Source organism: Balaenoptera acutorostrata, chromosome 9 (assembly GCF_949987535.1).
Source record: "Balaenoptera acutorostrata chromosome 9, mBalAcu1.1, whole genome shotgun sequence".
Classification (NCBI taxonomy): domain Eukaryota; kingdom Metazoa; phylum Chordata; class Mammalia; order Artiodactyla; family Balaenopteridae; genus Balaenoptera; species Balaenoptera acutorostrata.
The window spans coordinates 98625875-98649758 of record NC_080072.1 but is presented as its reverse complement, the minus strand read 5'-3'; the positions used below and the strand labels follow the sequence as shown (position 1 = coordinate 98649758).

General features: G+C 42.0%; 1 protein-coding gene and 1 pseudogene across 5 annotated transcripts in view; both read right to left on the bottom strand.

The window, feature by feature from the left end:
* The window catches only part of KMT2A (lysine methyltransferase 2A), a 75271-nt gene that overhangs the window by 35744 nt on the left and 15643 nt on the right, over positions 1-23884 (bottom strand). For all 5 annotated transcript variants that reach the window (XM_057552853.1, XM_057552854.1, XM_057552850.1 and 2 more), the window contains 8 exons: positions 14360-14429; positions 8735-11388; positions 7234-7411; positions 5612-5846; positions 3363-3427; positions 2551-2928; positions 1601-1674; positions 498-629 (listed from right to left, as the gene is read on the bottom strand). In XM_057552853.1, coding sequence (XP_057408836.1) covers positions 498-629; positions 1601-1674; positions 2551-2928; positions 3363-3427; positions 5612-5846; positions 7234-7411; positions 8735-11388; positions 14360-14429 — 3786 coding nt within the window. The remainder of the gene's footprint in view (positions 1-497; positions 630-1600; positions 1675-2550; positions 2929-3362; positions 3428-5611; positions 5847-7233; positions 7412-8734; positions 11389-14359; positions 14430-23884) is intronic.
* On the bottom strand, positions 835-1223 carry LOC130708836 (40S ribosomal protein S15a-like; annotated as a pseudogene).

Genomic DNA, 23884 nt, shown 5'->3' with positions numbered 1-23884 from the left:
GACGAAAAGCATAAAATTAGAGTGACACCAGAATGTCGAGAATATTTCATCTCAATGAGTTCAAAATAACTGCTGCTTTGAAAATTTTAAATCTCAGACACAAACTCTTAAAAGGCTCACCTGTTAACTACAATGCAAAGATTTACTGGGGTTGAATTTCCCTTAGAGTTTTGCTGATTCAAGCGATCATCCTGGTTTGATAATACCTATGTGAAAAAATCACTTCCTCAGATACTGTTCTCATCTAAAAGCACTTTACAGCTCAGGATGGGCAGGACTGGCTCCGCGCCTCTGTCCTTCAGTCAGTTCACAGGCTGACCTGGTAACACTGACCGGAGTTCTCACACACCTGAACCCATCTATTAATGGCAGATCTTCATTCCTCCGCCCCACCCCCTGAAAGAATTTCCTCTCTTTCAACACCTTTGGTAACATCATTTTCTTGATTTAAAGTCCACAACACTCAACATACTCCCGTGGTCACTGAACAATTTTACCTTAAAGTCCACTCTGATCCTGTGGACTCCATCTGCTGGGACTTTCTGCTTTGAACTATTGCCATTGGAGAGAGTGCTGAGGATGTTCAAAGTGCCTGCATTCTCCTGCTTATTGACCGGAGGTGGTTTTTCCTATGGGGATAGAAGATGGATAAAGAACAAATCCACACCCTGCCTGCCTTCACTCTTGCAACAGATAATAATGCAAATGACAAATCTTAATAGATCTGGAAAACATGTTTCCAACATAAGTATCCTACAGAAACAGACAAGTAATCTTCAGGAGATTTTTTTTTTTCCATTGAAGCATTTTATTGGCACGTATGTATTTATACCCCTAGAAAACACATCCCAGGCTTTTCCCTCCTGCGTGTCTTCATCTTGCTTCCTCGTGGTCCACGATGCCAGCTGAGGTTGTCAGTACAATGAAACCACACTGACCAGGTGGGAGCAGGTTATTCTGCCATTTTTCTAGATCTTGGAGTTGCACACATCAAATCTGGGGCTGATCACTCCACACTTGTGTAACCTGCCTATGAGATTCAAAACAATTTTCCCAGCTCTGTGATCATCAGTGATTTCAGATTTGCCAACGTAACCATGCTTCATCATCACAGTTAGAAACTGGACAGGAACTCTGGAACATGCCTTAGTAAGAACCTGGCACTTGCCTCTCTTTTCAGCACTGCTGATGCTCTCGAGAGCATCAGCCTGGACGTGCATGCACACCACTACGGGGGCACAGCAAGAACCGGAAAAGTCTTAAAGACCTCTCTCTCCACATAGTAAAAATAGTGAGTGATTGTCATAGACAAATACTGCTAATGGATGTTGAGGGGGAAAGAAAATTATACTCATCAGCCTGCAGCATAAGCATGTGGGGCTACAAGGAAGGGGAAAACAACAAGGGGAAAAAAAGAGAAAAAATGGAAGTGAGCTAAAGCCTAAACCTGAAGTTTGCTAATTTTAAGAAATTCCACTGCCATCTACACAGAAGCAGAAATGCAGTTTCACTCAATCACATAAATGTCAAGGATAAGGCTATTTCCCTACAGAATAGAACACATCTTTGACAAATGGCAGGGAAACAAATCTTTCCTCACCTTTTCTTTAGGCTTTTGTTTTACAGGAATACTGGGGCGAGGAGCCACTTTTTTCTGCTTGCTTTGCTCTGGACCTAAAGAATTCAAAATAAACTTCAGTCAGATGTCACTAAACTTACAGTTAATGCTAAACAGCAACGATGACTCTAGCACTGATTGGCCTGCAAAGAAAGGGGCATTAGAAAAAAACAAAAAACTATTTAGGGGCTTCCCTGGTGGCGCAGTGGTTGAGAATATGCCTGCCAAGGCAGGGGACACGGGTTCGAGCCCTGGTCTGGGAAGATCCCACATGCTGCGGAGCAACTAGGCCTGTGAGCCACAACTACTGAGCCTGCGCATCTGGAGCCTGTGCTCCGCAATAAGAGAGGCCACGACAGTGAGAGGCCCGCGCACCGCAATGAAGAGTGGCCCCTGCTTGCCGCAACTAGAGAAAGCCCTAGCACAGAAACGAAGACCCAACATAGCAATCAATCAATCAATCAATCAATAAATCTAAAAAAACATTTAAAAAAAAAAAAAACTATTTAAACTCTAGGCTTTAAATAGGAAATTAAGACAGTATCTCCAACTTCACTGGTTTTTGCTTCTATTTCTTTATTATTATGTAACAGTTAAAAGAGAGCTAATTGGGACTTCCCTGGTGGTCCAGTGGTTAATACTCCACGCTCCCAATGCAGAGGGCCCGGGTTTGATCCGTAGTCAGGGAACTAGATCCCGCATGCATGCCGCAACTAAGAGCCCGCATGCCGCAACTAAAAGATCCCTCGTGCCACAACTAAGACTCGGTGTAGCCAAAAAAAAAAAAATTAAATAAATATTTAAAAGAGAGCTAATTTTCTTGTACCAAAGACTTAAAAATACACATTTCAGGTTTCCAAATGCTGTTTAAGATGTCAGTGTCCTGTGCTGGTACTTCTGGTGCGGCAGTTCTTCCTGCTGTCCTCACTCACCTGACTCCGGAGGTGGAGGCTGCCTTTTCTTGGGCTCACTAGGAGTGGTCTTGGGGACTTCTTTTCTCGGTGGTGCTGTGCTGGGGGGCTGTAGGGGGATGGCTGGTGCCGGCTGGGAGACCTGCTTGCTGGACTTCCTGGAAGAGGGCGTGGCCACTTGTTTGGCCTCAGGTCCTGGGGTGGAGGCATTCCCTTCCTCACTCTTGTCCTCCGGGGGCTTGCGCGGAGGTGGTTCACTGTTGCTTTTCTTGGGGGCGGGATCCTCTCTTGCTGATGGGGTAGACTTCTGACTAGAGTCAGCCAAGTTCTTCACAACACTGCTCTCTTTGCTCTCTTTCTTTTCACTGGTCTTAGACTTCTTCTCTTTCTTCTTCACAGCTGGGGGGGGGGGGGGGAAGCAAGATTATTTTTCTGTAAGTGAGAAAATTTTATTTAAAATATAAGTATAGGAATGTAACAATCTTAGTCTCAGTTTCCTACAGCTAAAGTTGACACTGGAAGACTCAAGAAAGTTAATGCCAAGTTGGCAAGTGAAACAGGTATACTTTTATTACTCTAGGAAATGAAATATAATGTAATTTTTTGTGTGAATTTTAAAAAATTTTTCTTATGGAAATATTCAAACATACTCCAAGGTGAAGGGAATAGTAAAATGAACACTCATGTACCTATCACCCGGCTTCAACAACCAACAGCTCCCTGGGAAACAGCAGTACTTGAAAAAAGGCTAGTATTCTCTTTACACTAGATGTACACAACTATATGACATTAAAGCAGGAAGCATTTGGGGCAAGATCTTTTGACAACACTACCTTTTGCTTGCTTCTGAAGGTAGGCTTTGGAAGGCATCCACTGTAGATTCTGACATTTTCTCATCCTAGAATAGTAAGGAATAGCATAAAGTAAACTTCATTTAGGAGAGAAGCAATTGAAGCAAGTATTAATTCGTCTGCAAGAATCCGTGAACCTTGGGCTTCCCTGGTGGCACAGTGGTTAAGAACCCTCCTGACAATGCAGCGGACACACGTTCGAGCCCTGGTCCGGGAATATCCCACATGCCGCGGAGCAACTAAGCCCGTGCACCACAACTACTGAGCCCGCGCTCTAGAGCCCACGAGCCACAACTACTGAAGCCAGCGCGCCTAGAGCCCGTGCTCCTCAACAAGAGAAGTCACTGCAATGAGAAGCCCGTGCACCGCAACAGAGTAGCTCCCGCTCGTCACAACTAGAGAAAGCCCGCGCACAGCAACGAAGACCCAACACAGCCAAAAATAAATAAATAAATTAAAAAAAAAAAAAAAAAAAGAATCCGTGAACCTTTATTCAGGTTCATTTTGAGAGTTGAAAAAAGGACTGCTCATTATTTAAATTCAAGCCTTTAAATCCTCTGATCAGCAACTTAACCTACCTTGAGGATCTAAAAGGAGCAAATATCAAATTATTTTTGAAATGGGACTCAAATGTCTTGCAACCCAGTACTGACTAGCGCCACACACAAAACGATCAGTCATTATTTCTTACAGTCAAATCAGTCCTGCTCCCTTATGAGATTATTACTCATATAGTAATCTGAATACAAAATGGACTAAAATTACCCAAGTCCTTTGTCTGCCACTACAATGCTACAGGTCTATCTCAGGGCTTTGATAGATATTTCAGTCCTCAGTTTATTGAAACGCAAAACTTAATTTGAAGTTTAATATTGAACTGAATCCACTGCAACCCCTAAATTTAGTGCAATTTTATCTTGCTATCATGTACCTTTTTTTGTTGTTCTGTGAATTGTCTCACTTCTTTCCACTAATGGGACTGAGACAAGATTCTTGCTTAAGGCCAGAGTAAACCAAAGCACAGAACTTCTCAGTGTCTCCTAGAAACTGTCTCCCCTTAAGTAAATAATGCAGCATTTCTCCCAATTATGTTTTATATAAATCACTTTCGGGCTTCCCTGGTGGCGCAGTGGTTGCGAATCTGCCTGCCAATGCAGGGGACACGGGTTCGAGCCCTGGTCTGGGAAGATCCCACATGCCGCGGAGCAACTGGGCCCGTGAGCCACAATTACTGAGCCTGCGCTCCGCAACAAGAGAGGCCACGATAGTGAGAGGCCCACGCACCGCGATGAAGAGTGGCCCCTGCTTGCCACAACTAGAGAAAGCCCTCGCACAGAAACGAAGATCCAACACAGCCATAAATAAATAAATAAATAAATAAATAAATAAATAAAATAAAAAAAAAATAATTCACTTTCATGTTATTCATTCATTCAGCAAATATCTATGGATAATATCTATTCCTGGTGCCAGGCACTTGATGAGATACTCAACCACCAAAATTTATTTATGCAACTCTCTTGATCCACTTTCAACAAATTATCCCACAGAGTAGAAAGTGCATCCACAAACTGACTAGAAAAAGGGAAAAAAGGTAGAGTAATCAAAACTTCCAAGGAATTCCCTGGCGGTCCAGTGGTTAGGACTCGGCGCTTTCACTGCCGTGGCCCGGGTTCGATCCCTGGTTGGGGAACTAAGATTCCGCAAGTAGCGCGCAGGGCGGGGGAAGACTTCCATAGGCATGAAAATATTCTGAGAGTTAGAGAGTGGAGAGACTTGGATCACCAATATTTCCTGAATGCCATAAAGATAAAGGTAATTTCAGTTGACCTGATAAATACTAGGCCTAAATTCGTTGGTGATTAAGTAGAAACCCTCCAGAGTTGCACTGATATGGCAGCTCTAGACACATGTGGCTATGTGAATTTAAAATTACATGGAAATTTTAAATGTCGTTCCTTAGTCACACCAACCATGTTTCAGGTGCTAAACAGCCATACGGCTAAGGGCTACCACACTGACCTGAGCAGATACAGAACGTTCACAGCACTGCGCCTGAGGATTTCTGATTTAAGCACAGCCCAAACCCAGCACAGCACGAAATCCAAGCGTGCAACTCATCTTGCAACTTGAGGTGACTTGGTACAACCACACTGGGCGTTCAGGCGCTTTTTCTCTGTGACAAGCGGGACAGTGGCTGAGACCAGCCCCCCAGAGAGATGCGCACTCACTTGCAGCACTGCTTCTTTATGTTGCGGCCACCAAACTTGGGCTTGTCCAAGCAGTTAGTGCACACACCACAGTCCTCAGGCACCTGGCAGCCGGGACACTGTCCACACCGCCTTGACCGCCGCCCCTTCTTTACTGGAGGTTCCTGCGGCGCCTTGTTTCTGGTGACGGGTTTAATTGGTTTGATGGGCGGAGCAAGAGGTTCGGCGTCTTCTGAGCCAGCAATCGATGACTTGTCTGTTAAAGAAACGTGGCATTAGCTCTGACAGAGTGTCTGGTTCCTTCCTGGGAGCAGAGGGGAGATTCTCAAAATCTACTGATGTTAGTATATACATTCAAACCTTGTTTTAATTGGGACTCCAAAAATCAAATTCATTACAATAAAAATATTCATATGCAGAACACAGAGCCTGTTTTAAATAATTACTTAAATGTTTAAAAATGCCTGTAACTTGCAGCTTGATGAAAGAAGAAATCCAAACAATGAAAACAAAATACAGTGTAACCTAAAGTCAAGAATATGAATTGAGGAAGTTCCCTGGTGACCTAGTTGTTAGGATTTGGCACTTTCACTGCAGGGGCCCGGGTTCGATCCCTGGTTGGGGAACATCCTGAAAGCCACGCAGCGTGGCCACAATACAAAAAATAAAATAATTAATTTTTTAAAAAAAGAAAATATGATTTAAAAAAAGAAAGTAAAGAAAGCATTAAAAGAAAAAAAAAAAAAAAAGAGGGCTTCCCTGGTGGTGCAGTGGTTGAGAATCTGCCTGCCAAGGCAGGGGACACGGGTTCCAGCCCTGGCCTGGGAAGATCCCACATGCCGCGGAGCAACTGGGCCCGTGAGCCACAACTACTGAGCCTGCGCGTCTGGAGCCTGTGCTCCGCAACAAGAGAGGCCGCGATAGTGAGAGGCCCGCGCACCGCGATGAAGAGTGGCCCCCGCTCGCCGCAACTAGAGAAAGCCCTCGCACAGAAACAAAGACCCAACACAGCCAAAAATAAATAAATAAATTAATTAATTAAAAGAAAAAAGAAAAAAAAAGAATATGAATTGAATGCTTCTGAAGACTCTCTAAACCTCTAAATTTCATCTGAGCAGTCACCCATGAGAACGTGCCTCACAGACCTGAAACCACAGGGCCCCAGCTGCTGTGCTCTGAAATCCAGGGGTACAGAGGCCACACTTAACCACAGGGGTTGCTCTCAGGCAGTGACAAGCGTGGCAGGGATACTAGGGTAGGCCTATTCCCGGGAGACACGAGACTCCTCTGACAGTCAATGTTTGCTCAAGGGCTCCCTGACAGCCTTGCCAAACTTTCTCACACTGCATGGCATCCAGGAAGATTCTGCCCAGCCTTCCTTCCCACTCTCCTTCACTAGGGTCAGACTTACAGAGCAGTCTGACAGCTCTCCCAGCCTTTCCTGACTCCCTCCCCATTTCCTCTCTCAGGCATTTCCTCTAATAACACCCTTACACATTTAATCCCCCCGCCCTCCGCCATCTGGTTTTTGGAGGACCCAGCCTAACATATAATGCTATGAAGAGCCTACTGGGCACTCCCAGGATGATCAGCAAACAAACCCAGTGTCTGCTTAGACCTCAAGGCTGACATCCCCGACCTACCATCATTTCCCATGGAAGACAAAATCTTTTCTCGTTCTTCCCAAGGTAAGGCACTCAGGGTGGGCATGTCATCAGGAAACACAGCTCGTTTTCGGCCAAGGGCAACAGCAGCTCTTCTGCAGACGTGTTTAATCCGGGGTCCTCGCACAGAGGTCTCCGATGAGTCACTTTCTTGACCCTGAGTGGGAGGCAAGCCAAAAACAAACAATAACAACCATATGCGTTGAAAATATAATTGAATGAAGCCAAGGTATACTTGATTAACTTATAATCTAGAATCCACACATACAACTCTAGTTATTCCCAGCTGACATGCCATATCAATATATAGAAATCACCTACTTCTAAAATTGGCAGAAAAGGATTCTAATCAAAAAACAGAAAGCAACTAAGCTTCTATTCCCAATTATACTACTTCTTTAAAATTCCCCTCAAAAAAAATCAAGCTGCCAGTCTGCATTATCAAGAAGCTCATTCTCGTGTAAATAGGGCTTATCTAACCACAGACTATTTCTTATATTTCCCTGATCAACAGAGAAGTAGGGGGAAATAACCTATAAATGGAAGTATAAAAGGCCACGGCTCCAAACAGAAATGTCTCACATTTTAAAGAGCCACGGCTCCCATCACTAGGAGGTTAACCAAAAACATCCAAAATGGTGTCAGAAATAAGTCTCATCATATTCCTGCTAGACCCCTCAACTGGCAGAATTACTAAATGTAAATGTGGCCCTACGTTGAATAACATTAAAACCTAAGTTTGTGGTCATCTTAACCTAACTGGATATGTTGGTATAAACACGCATCTACTACATGACAATGTTTAAAAACAATCTAAAGATTGGCAGGTTTTCTCAGAAAAGGCCAGTGCCTAGCTCGCTTTGTTAATTAAAAAAAAAAAAAAAAGCTCTTCTTTACAAAAATCTGTTTGTCATCATCTTAACTAACTGAATTGTACAGCTTTTCTGTACCACAACTTGAGGCTAAGTGCTTCTCATATGTATTCTGCAAATACCTATTTTCTATTGGTCTAATCACTCACAACTCAGAGGAAGAGATCCCCACCCCCGCCCCTGTTTTCTATAGTAAACAACAGTAAAACAGTCTGACTGCAAAAATGCACCTTCAAAATTAAGTCACAGATTCCATCAAACCAAACCCATTAAGTACAAACAACTCAGCATTCAGGGTAATGTGGCCCCACGTACCTTTCAGTCTTGGTTCACCGCTTTCCTACACGTACCAGTCCAGCTATCCCCGTTCCTCAAGTACGTTTTATTCGTTTCTATCTCTACCCTACACTGTTTCCTCTCCTTAAAAATTTCTCCCCATCATCTTCTACCTATCAAAATCCTACCCGTCCGTAAAGGACCACTGAGAATGCCACCATCTTTTCCTGATTCCCGTAACTGGATCTAACTGAAACACTCAGCCTAAAACTTGCTCCTAGATGGGGCTCGAGAGACTGTTGATTTTTAATGGGCAAGATGGAAAAGAGTACCTGTGCTTTGGGCTGGTCAGTTTGTTTAAGACTCTTACTCTTCTCAATCTTGCAGAGCTGGGCTTTGGCCTTTTTTAGGAGGCTGGCAACCCTCTTGTCAGTCATTGGAAGCTTGTCTGCCTGAGCCAACATGGAGCCTATGGAGGAAGTGGAATGTTTAACAGTGCTAGATGAAGGAGTGGAAAGGCAGAGGGTTTTCTCCTTCTCCAGGGATGGGGCAGTTGGGCCGAGGTCCAAGTTGGTTTTTTCCAGATTTCCTCTCCCTTTCTTTATTAGTATTTTGGTTTTGACAGCTGTTGTATCCCCAAGAGTCACAGAAGCAATATCAGTCCCAGAATCAAGTGATGAAGACTTCTTCCGCCCGGTTGCTTTTTTGGCAGAAGATGAAGTGGCCACATCTTCACCAACAACCTTCTCTTTGGAAACCCTACCCACAGGATACAAAGCAGAGCTACTCTGAATTTCTGATCCCTTTTTCCTTTTCTCCTTCCTGGACTCCCGCTTATTCTCTTTTTCTCTCTCCCGGTCTCTCTCTCTACTCTTGTCCTTCTCCACGCTCTTGTCAGCGTCTCGCTCTTTGGACAGCTCCTCAGGGGCCTTGTCTTTATTTCTCCCTCTCTCAGTCTGAGAGCCTGGGGTAAACCAAGGGAAGAGAGGAGTGGGACTACTGGACGAAAATGGCTCTGCCGGAGCACTAGTCTGCTTCCTTGGTCTCTGGTTTTTCTCTGCAGATTCCCCAGACTGAGTCAGGGAGTGAGAAGGAAAAGTAAAAGTTGGGTTTAAGGCACTAGTGGCAAGAGGGCTAACAGAAATGCTTAACGAGGAAGAGACAGAAGACGGTGGGGTGAGAGGTGACAGCTCGGAAGTGCTAAGCCTTCCACTTCTTGTCCTCATGGAGTGAGAAGGAGATCTTGGTTCTGATCGAATAGGGCTAAACACTTTTCTTTTCCTTTTCCTGTTAGAGACTCCTGACGAAGACGTGCCAGCAGAAGTTCGATTACTAGGCAAGGTTACAGACTCAAATATCCTAGAGTGAGCCTCACTTGGAGTAAATCGTGGAGCTCTCAGAAGAGGGCTCCTTTTGTGCATATCAAACCTTGTTCCGGAATGGAGTGGCGAAAACAATCGGGCTGAAGCAGCAGTACCAGATGTAGAAAACCCGGACGCGAAGCCGACGTCCTCAGGAGTCAGTGGAGGGGGGCGGAAATTATCAAATATTGGTTTGCGAATAAGACCTTCTTTGGCATACTTTGCTGAGGAAAAGTACTGTGGCTCTGACCTAGAGTGCTTTAAAGAAGTCCACCTAAATGTCGGTTCTCGCAAAATAGATTTTCGCTTCCCTTGCATGGGAGCGGCAGAAGTAGGCAAAAATGGTGATGCTAAAGGGATGGTTGGAGGCATGAGCCAAGGTGTGTGGTCAGCGATGCTGGAGGCTGGCTGCAGCGGGGGCGGTGGAGTAAGCAGGGGTGGCGGTGGCGAGGAAGAGGTCTGCTGCTGGGGGGCACTTTGTAGGGTGGACAACTTTTTCGTTGTTCTAGATCCAAAACTTCTCTCTGACACTGAATACCTTCTGCTTCTCCTGTCATTACTATCGTTTTCTGGGGACTGGGAAATAGGCAGTGGAGTGTGAACTTCGGGGGTATCGCTCCGCTCTTCAGGAAGTACCTGAATCTCCTCAGAGGCCTGAGAATCTGTGGAGGTATCAACACTGGGGCTACTGGATCGGGAGGAGTCTGAAGACATTTGAGAGGAGTGCTGAGAAGCTGCACTTGATTTTTCGGAAGATCCACAGGACGTGGCGCCGAATCTACTATTCGGTGTAGACTCTAGTCGGGCAATTTTAATTGGAGGGTCGTAATCCTCATCCTCTATGAACCGCCGAGGGGTTTTAATGATCCTCGAGGAGATGGCACTGACAACAGGCATAATGAACTGTCGGATGTTTTTGACCTGTGTCTTCACTTTTCTTCCTTGCAGCTGAGCTGCTTCTTTCTCAATTTTCTTTTGAGCCCCCTTTTTTGCCCTCTGCAAGAGCTGCTTAGCAATTGTTGCATCTGTCCTTTTAGAAGAAGGAATAATCCTAACCGGCTTAATCCTTCGAGGGCTTTGTCTGACTACTGTCTTATCTTCTTTTGTGAGTGGAGGTGTTCCTTCCTTGTCTTTCCGGACCTTCTGGGGCTTTTCCAGTTCAGAGTTAATGAGGAGACCTGAAGGGGTCTTTATCCTTTCTGTTGATGGAGGCCTTCCTCGCCGGCGTACAATCTGTACCCCCTTCCTTCCTATTTGAAGCTTCCCTGTCTTAAACTTTGACTTGAGAGGAGAGAGTTTACCTGCTCTTAATTTTTTAATCTTTGTGGCTTGCTGAAACGTAGCAGAAGGTGTTCGTTTCATTTTCTTCAGGCTATCTTCTTTGTTTCCCTTTGGTAACTCTGAAATGTCCTTTCCATGCGTTATTTTGAGTTTTACTCCAGGGAAGGTGGGAGGTCTTCCTCTCTTCTTTTCTATACTTTTAGAATCTTTCTTCTTGATCTTATCTCCAGATTTGGTCTCTGATTTATTTAGAGGGGAGAACACAGATGGGTCTGAGAGGAGAGCTGAATTTCGGTCAGAGCCACTTCTAGGTCTCCCGCGAGGTTTTCGAGGACTAGTTTTAACTGTGTATAGAAATTAAACAATGAAGAGCATATATTTAGCTTTGTAGTTTAGGTCTTAACTAAGCTGAATATAATTTAGCACAAGCCATTCTGTACTGAACTCTACCTGGGTCTAATCAGTCAATAAAACATCTTAATTGTGCTTCGTTTCTTTTCACCAAAAACCTGCCTAAAAGAAATCAAGTAAATAACATCCTACCTAAAAGAACACTTAACTACCTTTTTGATAGAAATACTAAGATAATAAGAGGTTTTCAACTGAGCAATTAATATATAAAACTAATTTTCCTACAACTTTAGGTGAACAAGGTTTTTTCTGAATTAAAAAAAGGTGTGTTTTAAAAAAATCTGTATGACCTTTTCCATATCGTAGCCACCAAGAGTTAACATCTGAGAACACATTTATAGTAAGTCATCCCATTTTTTCAACTCAGAATTTTGGCTTTAATAAATCTGAACAAGATGCTCTTCAGTCAACAACATACCAACTTCTATAGGCTACAATAATATACCAACTTCTATAGGCAGCTCAGCTTCCTATATTTTCAATCTGCTTTGCCAAAGTAAGTTAAGAAAGTTTCATTGAAAAGAAAAACATTCATTCATGAGACATCAGAATAAGATCACTGAACTCAGTGGTAGGTGAACTAATCAGTGAAATGACATGAGATGTCCATTCATCTATTCCCCTACCTACAGGTTCTTGAACTAGTTAGTCTCAAATTACAAAAAAGATTTAACCATAATTGATGTCAAGAGCAAACTGACAATATAAATCTGATTTCTTCTATTCTAAATAAAAGGAATTTGCCAACTTATAAATCAGCTCAATTTGCTGCTTATCAAGAGACTTCAGAAAACCACTGTTGCCTAAAATTCTCTCTCTTTTTTTTTTTGGCCATGCTGCACAGCTTGTGGGATCTCAGTTCCCTGACCAGGGATTGAACCCAGGCCCCAGCACTGAAAGCAGTGAAAGCCTGGAATCCTAACCACTAGGCCACCAGGGAACTCCCTAAAATTCTTTGTATAGTCTGTACTTTCTTTTCTTTTTAAAGATGCATTCTTTTTTATTGAAGTATAATTGACATACAATATATATTAGTTCCAGGTGTACAACACAGTGATTTGATTTATATACACCACAGATTGATCACCACATATAGTCTGTACTTTCTAAATGTATTAAGAGTTGCCTCCTCTATCATATCATCTCTTCTCTCGTGACTTTTCAATGTTTTATATGACTCAACATTCTTCTGAGATTAAAACCTCCCCTAAGAGGCACCAGAAGAGATTTATGCCATTATGATGAACATTTTAGACTATGGAACCAGCTTTCTAACAGAACAGAAATCAACAAAGGTCTTATTGTTGAGCTTTCTAAATATAAATGCTTTCCTCACCAATTAACTTGAAACTTCTCTTAATAGATTAAGATTCACAAATCTGTTCTCAATATATACTAATTACAACAAAAGTAATGGACTCAAAGACAGCAGAGAAACGGTTTCATTTCTTAATAAAGTATATACAGATGGTTTCAAAAAACAAACAAACAAACAAAAACCAACATTTAAGGTACACTGACAGCCAAGAAAAAAACTTAAGAGGAAACCATCAAGAAAGGGTTGTGAATTAACAAAATAAAACTCCTACCCAGAAGTACATCACAAGATTCCTTATAATCTTGGTAGACTTGAACTTGGCTACTCAAAGGCCTTTATTAATTCTGAAAACCTCTTCTATCCATCTTTTAAAAAAAGCTTTTGGTGGACAGGTAGAAAAAGCAGAATAGAGAAGAGTCCTGCTCTGCTGCTAACATCCATAATCCACAACACATTCAAAGAACTCACAAATCAGTCAGAAGTAACTGCTCATCATGTCTTTTCTGGGCCTCATTTTATTATCTATAAATGAAGGGTCAGACCAGACAATCTCTAACATGACCTGATATGAAGTTTTAAGATTTCATCACATCTTAAAGAGAATATTGCTACTGTCTAAATGGCACAGATACTGGAATACTACTGACTACGTCCTCTCAACTAGAATGGCAATACCATCACCACCTGGGAAAGGAAAAACTGTCAACTTATGTGTCTGAGTTAGATTACTATATAATATATGATGACTCAAATGAAATGCAAATGCTAACAAACATCACAAACTATGTCAACATCAAGGACCAAAAGCACAGCTAACAACATCATATTTAACTAGACTGTCTGTGCACATAAAGTCAAAGACAACCATACAAGAAGTCAGAATGGCAGCACAGATGGGGAATGTTTTTTTCATCAAAAGGTCTATAGCCCTCTCCTATACAGAACAGAATTCTGCAAGCCATTAAATGTTATTTCCACTGAGGATCATCTTGCAGGAGACTGCTGTTAAGTCTAGAATTTCAAGACATTCTAGATATAAGAGAACAATGACAAATACTGCTAATAAATGGAAATGCCCATGTCGTTTTTATTTTCTTTATTTTAACACAGTTTTTCAAGGATCAGATAAAATAGTTTCATACAGTGCCAACATTTTGTTTTTAGCTCTTTGACAACAGTAGACCAAATTTCATCTGTAAAAAACCATGGCCAAATTATTTCCAAAGTCATATATACTGCCATACAATTCAAAATGTGTAAATCTGAGGATGCTGCTCTCAGTAGGTAACCTTCAATCTGCCTACCAGGTTTTGCAAGCATTCCATGGAAATCTAGCCCCCATGCCTCTGGTGGTTCCCATAGAGAAGCATAATCAAAGATAAACCAAGAGCGGCCTGACAGAGAAGTCCCTTAAAGAGGTCTAGCTAGCTCATAAGCCATTTCTTACTTAGTGTGAGGGAAAGGGAAGGATGCACCCAAAAAACCCCAGTATTTAAGACCACCCTTTACATGCAAAGAAGGCAAGGGGAAGTCACAGTCTCTTAACAAACAAAATGTAAAGATGCCATGCATTTAACTGGCCATACCTGAAGGAGACCTTGTGGGGCTTCGTACTCTGACTTCTTCATCTGAGCCAAAACCTAAGAACTGCTCATCCTATAACAAAGGAAAATTATTTTAAAATCAGGAAAAAAAAAAAAAAACATGAATCTGAACATATCCCAAAGAAATGCCCAGAGGAGACACAAATGAATTTGGAAAATTTAGCCTCTATGTATTACTCATCATCATTCATATGGATATTATTATAAAATAACTTAATACTGAAATAAATGGACCCAGCCATATGGCTTCATTACAGACAAATAGGAGCTGTGTAGTAATTGAACAATGCATTGATAAGTTATCTTTGGTGCACAGTACATAGGGGACAGTCCTAAATTTCAAACTATAGATACAGCCCAAAACAATTAAAGAATGACTTTAATTCAAGTAAGCAAATCAGTACAATGGCAGAAATATACAGCCCCAATAAAACAAATATATCTTTTCAACAAGTAGCTAAGTCTACAGACACATAAGGAATAATCTACAATATCATAATCTCTTGCCTACTAAATATTAATAGAGACTGAAATTGCCATTATCGTCAGTTCCTTAACTCAGGAATTGACATTTAGATGTGATTGCTATACATTTGAGATCCAAAGATTCTCAACATGCATTTTATGGCATCATTTTTAAATGCCCTGTGATAAGAGACGTAATGGTGGGCAGCAGCATTTGTGAAAGGGATGATGAATTGACCACATCAATTCAAGAATGCATCCAAGAATAACTGAAGGAAGCATCTTATTTTCAGTCATACTTAGAAAAGGCAAAAACTTCTCTTTACCTCTAACTTTTAACCTGCCTTTTAAAAAAAATACTAAGGATTTAACCGATTTTGAACAAACTGTCAAGAAATATGGTCTATTTAAACAACCTGATTAATAGAAATTCACTGATTCAGAAACTAAGTTTTCTACAAAGAGATGAGAAAGAATTTCAGATGCCAGAAACAAAATCCACAATAAGAACAAAATAAGGAATTACAGACAGATTTTCTTGTACCTCCAATTTATACTGAAAATCCCCAAACTAAGTTCCAACAGTTAAAGCCCCCCAATTGTAGAGGGGGTCACTTCATCCTCTCGTTTGTTGGCACATGCCACCACTGAAGAGAGGGAAGGGCTTGTCTGAGGTCTCAATTTTTTTACTTATTGGAGTGTTGTAAGGAATAAATGAAATAATTTATGTAAGTTACGTAATTTATGTAAAATCATTCATAAAACTATAATGTGGTGTCCATATTGTAGTTCTTATTATTGATGTGGTTTTAGAAACTGAAGTTCTGAAGGGCCAAATGACTTGCCCAAGATCATACAGTTATTTACAAATAACTTCCTACCATAATGGCTACAATCTAAAACTATGAATAAATATTTAAAGGAATCCAATAAATCACCTACAGTACAAAATACCCTATTCTTTCAGCTACTATTAAAGTAACATGACACCCATTTTCAAATCCTTAAAGTTTCTGATTTAATTCATTCTTTCCCTGCATTATCCTTATGGAACAACTGCTAATCTATGCATTTCACAAAGACATCTGAGGATTTCCTAACACTTGCCAGGGGACTACATTGCTACATGTGTAAGTTCTATGCTCCAAGTGTTGCAATGAGAGAGTTCTAGCAACTATACATACAATAGCCAACAGGTAAAGTAACCAACAGCTGGAGTAATGAAAAATGTTTAATCTTTAAAGGAAACATAAGAGATCCACACTGCTATGTTCATTATCAGCAACCTTAGTGAGTCACTTTTCTATATTTCTAACTTTCACAATATATAACTGTACAACCCTAATTCACTGTGCTCCAAAAGAGTACTACTGAGCTGTCAAACAGTAATTTAACTAACTCTGCCAATGTTTAAAGTTTCCAAGTACTTTCCAAAATGACAGAAAGCATTAACTCTTTCTTTGTGGTCTTGTAGTTGGAATAAGAAAAGAATGACTTGACTTCCACCCAAGAGCTTTCTCTTCACTTCAAATATAGATTGACTTCTTGAAGCATGCTTAAAAAAATAAGCACCCATTGTTTAAATAATCCAGACAGTTTAGCCAAAAACAAAAGCCATCATTGTTATGTTAAAGAGCTCTGGTCAGCTAACTCTGAACTTCCAATTCCACGTAAGAGTCCCCCAAAATCTAAGGAAAACCAAGCTGAGAAAGCACTGGGGAAAAAAATGCTGCAAGAAGGCGCTACAAATGAAGTCCTTTTTGCCTCTCCTGTCGCTCCCATCACCCCCTTTAAACACATGGGGTTTCTGGAAGATGCAGTAAACAAGGTAACAGTGCTAGCTTCCCGGGGATTTAGGCTTGCCTAGAAATCAAAAGACTAAGTCAAAATGTCTACAAAAAAGGTAACAAGAGAAGCTGCAATTAAATCCATGTTTGGCACTATGGCATCATAAGCCTGGACAGCCGTGAAGAGAGGAAACAGGGGACCCCATACTACCCAGGACAAAGTATTCCTGGAACCTGGGCCCAAACAGCCACCCATACTTTTCCTTTCACTCTGGCTTCCTCTGATGAGCACAGCACTCCAAGACAAAGTACAGGCAAGAGGCAACAAACCTATTCCTTCTGGATAATGATATCCTTGGAGACTAGATCGTCAAGATTTTACCCTCTTCTCACCTCCAAAGATAGAAAAATATCCTTGCCAAGTTGAGCACCATAAAATACTGTTGGATCATATTTAGCTTCCAGAGATTAGGAATGCAATGAAGCTAATGTCGTTTCCCAAGTGAAAGCTAATTCTAAAATAATAAATGTGTGGAATTTCTTTATTATCCCTACCCCTATCTCTAGGGGTTATTTGAGAACTTCCAAACATAAGTTTACTAGCAAATTCTACATTACCCGTAAATATCTTAACATTTGATGATTTTTATTTTAATGGCAGAATTTTAATCCTTTAGTGGCTATTATATTTGTGATGAAGCAATAGGAATATGTTTTCCACAAGAGAATCTAAGTGAACCCAAAGTAAGTATTACAGACAATGATGTTTACAGTTAAAATGTAACGATGAAGATATTTTAGAAAAATACATGAAGTTCTGTATTTCAAGGAATTATGTACTACTAGGACAACTCTGCAAACAAAACACTATTTCTTTTACTTGTCCATTCATTCAAAAACCATTTATATGCTACCTGCTCCCAATGCAAAGATAAGTAGTAAGACATGATCCTGCTCCCAAGAAGTATCTAAAGCAGACAGGCAGGTGCACAATCTCAGCCTTCCTTTAGAAAGCCAAAATCCCTTAAAATGTCGGTGAAGGATAAATTACTATGTAATTCATATTCTGGAACAAAAAACTGGCTTAAATCTTGGAATAGTTCATTCTTCCACTTGTATTAGTATTAGGTTCATGGAGAAATATTCAACAAATTTCAAAATTCTTCCAAAGGATGGCAATGTCTCTCTCCATGCCTCAGCATTGTACTAGGCACCGCTCCAGCATTAGAAATCAGAGAGAGTTTAAGTAATCGAGACCTAAATCATCTGCAGTGATTAGATGCGACACAGTTCCTAGTAATACCAGCGATCTGATAAACTTGCAACTGATAGACGTCAATGCCTTTTCCTTCCTACCCCCAACTAAAATAGATTTTAGCTCCTCCCGTAAGTTCTTGCCAATTTGGTCAGAGCAGAAATCATTCACCTGGAGTTCTTCACCTCCCAATCTCATGTGGAGGTTCCAAAGCTATTTTGAAAACTCTTCTTGGCCACACCTGGCCTTTGATGAATAAGGCCTAGGATGACCGCTCATACCCTTCTTTCTTTTCCAGCAAGAGACTCAGCACTTCAGAGCACTGAATTATGTGGTAAGTACCTTAGCATTCTTCTGTCTCCAAAATGTTCGGTCTTTAGAGTTTTAAAAAAAAATCAAATTTCTTCACCTACAGAGGTTTATTGATGAAACAACTGAAAATAACATCAAAAACCATAGACGGTATCAAAAGCGCCCTGATACGTAATTGTTTGAAATTCTTTGTTTTGAAGGCTTATAATTGTTGGTATCATCATATATGGTTCCATCATATGAGGAGGCCACAGAACTAAGAAAATTACTAAGAACTAAAGAAGACAAAGAAACATCAAGGAGGCATATTGTGCATCTCAGCAGCTCTAGTTAAAGAAGAGTAACACTTCTCCTTTGGGAATTTATTCCAGTTAGCTATCACTTCTGCTGGCACATTTCTCTGAGTGTCTATTGCTACAAGCTCTAAAATACCAAGGGCTTGGGAATTCCCTGGTGGTCCAGTGGTTAGGACTCTGCGCTTTCACTGCTAAGGGCCTGGGTTCGGTCGCTGGTTGGGGAACTAAGATCCCACAAGCTGGGCAGTGTGGCCAAAAAGATAAATAAATTAAAAAAATAAAATACCAAGGTCTTAGTGTTGCATTTTAAAGACATACACACATAATCACCAGTACTTAATTAGCATAATGGATACAGAATGTGTTTACAAGTTTGTCTCTTTCTCTAGAGCATTCACTCTTTAAAGACAGGGAAAGTTTACTTATTCATTGTTGTATTTTAGTATCTGGCACAAATTTAGAGTAATAAATGTTTGTAAAATGAAAATAAAGGAAATGCAGTACACTAATTGTTTAAAAAACATTACGTGGTAATAGCACAGTAGCAGAAAATACTGGTGGACTCAAAAGAATTAGACAATAAGATTCTTCTTTTAAGAATTCATAGGGAGGGGTCTTCCCTGGTGGCACAATGGTTAAGAATCCGCCTGCCAGTGCAGGGGACATGGATTCGAGCCCTGGTCCAGGAAGATCCCACGTGCCACGGAGCAACTAAGCCTGTGCACCACAACTACTGAGCCCACGTGCCACAACTACTGAAGCCCTTGCACCTAGAACCCGTGCTCCGCAACAAGAGCAGCCTGGCAATAAGAAGCCCACATACTGCAACCAAGAGTAGCCTCTGCTTCGCCGCAACTAGAGAAAGCCCTGGCACAGCAACGAAGACCCAACACGGCCAAAAATTAATTAATTAATTAATTTTAAAAAAAACACAAAAACTAATGGAATGCAGTGTGTTTCCTGCTATGCCAAAGGAATACACATGCCAGAAAAATAAATATGGAAGCACAGCAGAAAGGTGACTAACCCAGTCAAGGAGAAAGAGTCAGGAAAGCCACTGCGGAAAGGGTGAAAGCTTACTCTAACTTCTGAAGGATGGTAAATTAGGGTTGAAGGGAGATATTTCAGGCAGAGAGAATAACACATACAAAGCCACAGAGATAGAAAAGAGCATGGCATGGATTGAAATTACAGACAGTTCAGTAGGGCTGAGGCCCTAGCTGATGTGGGAAAGGAGCATAAGATATTGAGGAGGAAAAAAGGCAGAGGCAGATCATGAAAGGTCTTAAATGCCTTTCTGAGTTTGAAGTTTATCTTCAAGGAAGTGTGGGCCTCATCCTGAGGGCTACAGCTCATCAGTAACACTTTCGGGCAGGAGAGAAGCATGATTAGATTTATATTTTTGAAAGATCACTATGACAGCAGTGGGGAAGTAGAGACTGCCTTTTAAACCAGAGGCAGTAAGAACAGCTATAAAATGACTGCAGTGGCAATGGGGATTAAGGAAAAGGGCAGATTCCATAGACAGTTAGGAGGCAAAATGAACAAGGTTTCAATATAAAGGGTTCAGGGGATGGAAAGAATCAGTAAAGACTTGCAGGTGTTGGGCTTAGGTTGATTAGGTTTATGGTGATATATTTATAAGACTGGGAAAAAAGAAAGAAGAGAGGTTTCTAGGAGCAGGAGGGAAATCAGTTTAGACGCTTGAATTTGAAATGTCTGTCCAAGTTGTAAGATATAATGATCTGGAGAAAACGCATCTGATTCAATGAATTTATGAATGCTGAAACTGTATGTATAAACAGTCACCCAGGGAGAGAACAGAGAAAAAGAGGATCCATGGCAGATCCCCAGGGAATACCCACACTTCATGTACAGGGGAAAGGGAAGCTAAGGGGGGAGACAGAGATGGAATGGCCAAGGAGACAGATCATGTATCTAAGTACAGAACAGTCAAGGGAAGAATACACATCAAGGGATGGCCAAGTTGGGGAGGGACACAAAAGGATTCTGTACAGAGGATATCAAAATTGGGAGGTCACCCATGACCTTACCAAGGTCAACTTCAAGGCAGTGTTAGAGGCAGGAGGAACCAAAGCGCAGTGGGTCAAGGTGTGATTAGAAAGTGACAAAAATGGAAGTCAGTATAGACCACTCCTTTGAAAAAACTCAATTACATGGGAAAGAGACAATGGGCACAATGTAGGGAAAGATTTGCCTGGGGGGATTACTTATTTGTTTGTTTGTTTATTGGCCGCACCACACAGCATGTGGGATCTTAGTTTCCTCACAGAGTGGAGTCTTAACCACTGGACCTCCAGGGAAGTCCAGGATTACTTTTTGAGTTGAATGTGTTTAGATGCTGGAAGAGAACATAGCAGCCAGGAAGAGACTGAAAATTCTCAACAGCAAATCGCTAATAAATGGAAAAGGGATGGGGAGGAGGGGTCGGCACTGAGAGAGAATGAAGACAAAGTGCAATGGAAGGGAGTTCTCTCCTGTCAGAAAAGGGGCTAAGCATGCATTTAGTTGCAGACAAGTTGATAGGCAGGAGAAAGCTTAGAGAGTTTGCTGAAATCACAGGCAAAACTCTGTTTATATGGGCATCTGCCAGACTAGAGACACAGATTTCTTCAGATTCTCAAAGAAAAAAAGAGGCTCACAACCTACGAAAGTTTTTTAGAACGTAGCTCTAAAGGAAATAAATCATGGACAATGGCTGATTAAGAATAAATGGGGGGCTTCCCTGGTGGCGCAGTGGTTGAGAATCTGCCTGCCAATGCAGGGGACACGGGTTCGAGCCCTGGTCTGGGAAGATCCCACATGCCACGGAGCAACTGGGCCCGTGAGCCACAATTACTGAGCCTGCGCGTCTGGAGCCTGTGCTCCACAACAAGAGAGGCCGCGATGGTGAGAGGCCCGCGCACCGCGATGAAGAGTGGTCCCCACTTGCCACAACTAGAGAAAGCCCTCGCACAGAAACGAAGACTCAACACAGTCATAAATAAATAAAATAAAAGAACGTGAATTTCTTTAAAAAAAAAAAAAAAAGAATAAATGGGGGCTTCCCTGGTGGCGCAGTGGTTAAGAATCCGCCTGCTAGTGCAGGGGACACGGGTTCGAGCCCTGGTCCGGGAAGATCCCACATGCCGCGGAGCAACAAAGCCCGTGCGCCGCAACTACTGAGCCTGTGCTCTAGAGCCCGCGAGCCACAACTACTGAAGCCCATGCGCCTAGACCCCGTGCTCTGCAACAAGAGAAGCCACTGCAATGAGAAGCCCACGCACCGCAACTAAGAGTAGCCCCCACTCATGGCAACTAGAGAAAGCCCGCTGCAGCAACGAAGACCCAACACAGCCAAAAATAAATAAATAAAATAAATAAATTAAAAAAAAAAAAGAATAAATGGGAGGGCTTCCCTGGTGGCACAGGGGTTAAGAATCCGCCTGCCAGTGCAGGGGACACAGGTTCGAGCCCTGGTCTGGGAAGATCCCACATGCCGCGGAGCAACTAAGCCCATGCGCCACAACTACTGAGCCTGTGCTCTAGAGCCCGTGAGCCACAACTACTGAGCCCCTGTGCCACAACTACTGAAGCCCGCAAGCCTAGAGCCCATGCTCTGCAACAAGAGAAGCCACCGCAATGAGAAGCCCACGCACTGCAACAGAGTAGCCCCGCTCGCCGCAACTAGAGAAAACCCGCGTGTAGCAACGAAGACCCAACGCAGCCAAAATAAATAAATTTATTTATTTATTTATTTATTTTAAAAAAAAGAATAAATGGGAGGGAGGGGACTTCCCTGGTGGTCCAGTGGTTAAGACTCCACGCTCCCAGTGTAGGGGGCCCGGGTTTGATCCCTGACCAGGGAACTAGATCCCGCATGCCGCAACTAAAGACCCCCACATAGATCCCGCATGCTGCAACAAAGATCCCCAGTGCCACAACTAAGCCCCGGTGCAGCCAAATCAATCAATCAATCAATATTTTTTTAAAAAAAGAATAAATGGGGAGAAGTGGGAAATCAGATGCAAAAATTGATAAAAATTGATTTGCTTGGAAAGGGGTAGCCACAGCAGGGCCAAGATCAAAGACAGATAAAGTATCAGAACCTTGTTAATTCTAGGACGGTATGGTCAAAGCTCATCCAATAAACAGCAGGAGCTACCTTTGGGTCTCAAATGTAGACAAGGCATAACTTTGAAGTTTGAAGTTTATTCTAGATACACACATATGAAATTAGAGTAGGAAAGAGAATGAATAATTGGAGACCAGATAGCAGTCTATCTGCTATCCCCATTGCCACTTCATTTTGAGCTATATGTTCAGCCAAAATTCAAATGTGACTGGCGTTCGATCACTCCAGCAAGTATTTACTGAGTGTTGCCAGGCACTGTTTTAGACTCTACACAAGTGAAGAACTGACAAAATTCCTGCCCCATGAGAAAATAACCATGTAACAAATAAAGAACGCAACGAGGGCATGAAGGATTGATGGGGGCTACCTGTGAGGGCTGTTTTCACTAGGGTGGTCAGGAAAGGCTGCTGACCTTGGCAAACTGTGGGCCACAGGCCAAATCTGGCCTGCCACCTGGTTTGTTCAGTCCATGAACTAAGAATGGTTTTTAACATTTTTAAATGGTTAAAAAAAATCCAAAGAATATTTCATGCACATGAAAGTTATATGAAATTCAAATTTCAGTGTGCATAAATAAAGTTTTATTGGCACACAGCCCCGTGTGTCATCATTTCTGTATTGTCTATGGCTGCTCCTGGACCACAACAGCAGGGGGGAGTCGTTGCGACAGAGACCATCTGGCCCTTTGCAGAAAAAAGTGGCTGAACCCGGATTTAGACCTAAATGATGAGAAAAAGACAGATATATAAAGATCTAGGTGGCATAGTATTCTAGCTAGATAGTAAATGCAAAGGCCCAGAGACAGCATGAGCATGGCACATATGATAGACCAAAAGGCCAGTGTGGCTGTGCAGAATGAGTGAGATGAGAAGAGGTGGTGCTGGATGAAGCAGACCTGACCAGAGGCCAGATCATGTACGGCTTTGCCAGACAGGGTAAGAAATCTGGATTTATCCAAGCAGTGGGGAGAAGGGAGATGGGGGAGAGATACCAACATGTTTAAAGTGAGGGAATAATAAGATCTGACTGATTTACACATGGAATCCACAGTTGCTGTGTGAAGAACAAACTTCACTGAGGTAAGAACACAAGCAAGGAGATAAGGGAGTAGTCCAGCCAAAAGATTATAATGGGTAAGTGTGGGGTTTTGGTAGGAGAATTAATGAGAGGAAGTTGGATTTAAGGTATTTTGGAGGTAGTACAGACAGAATTTGCTGATGGGTTATTTGGAATGTGAATATAGAGAGAAATCAAGGA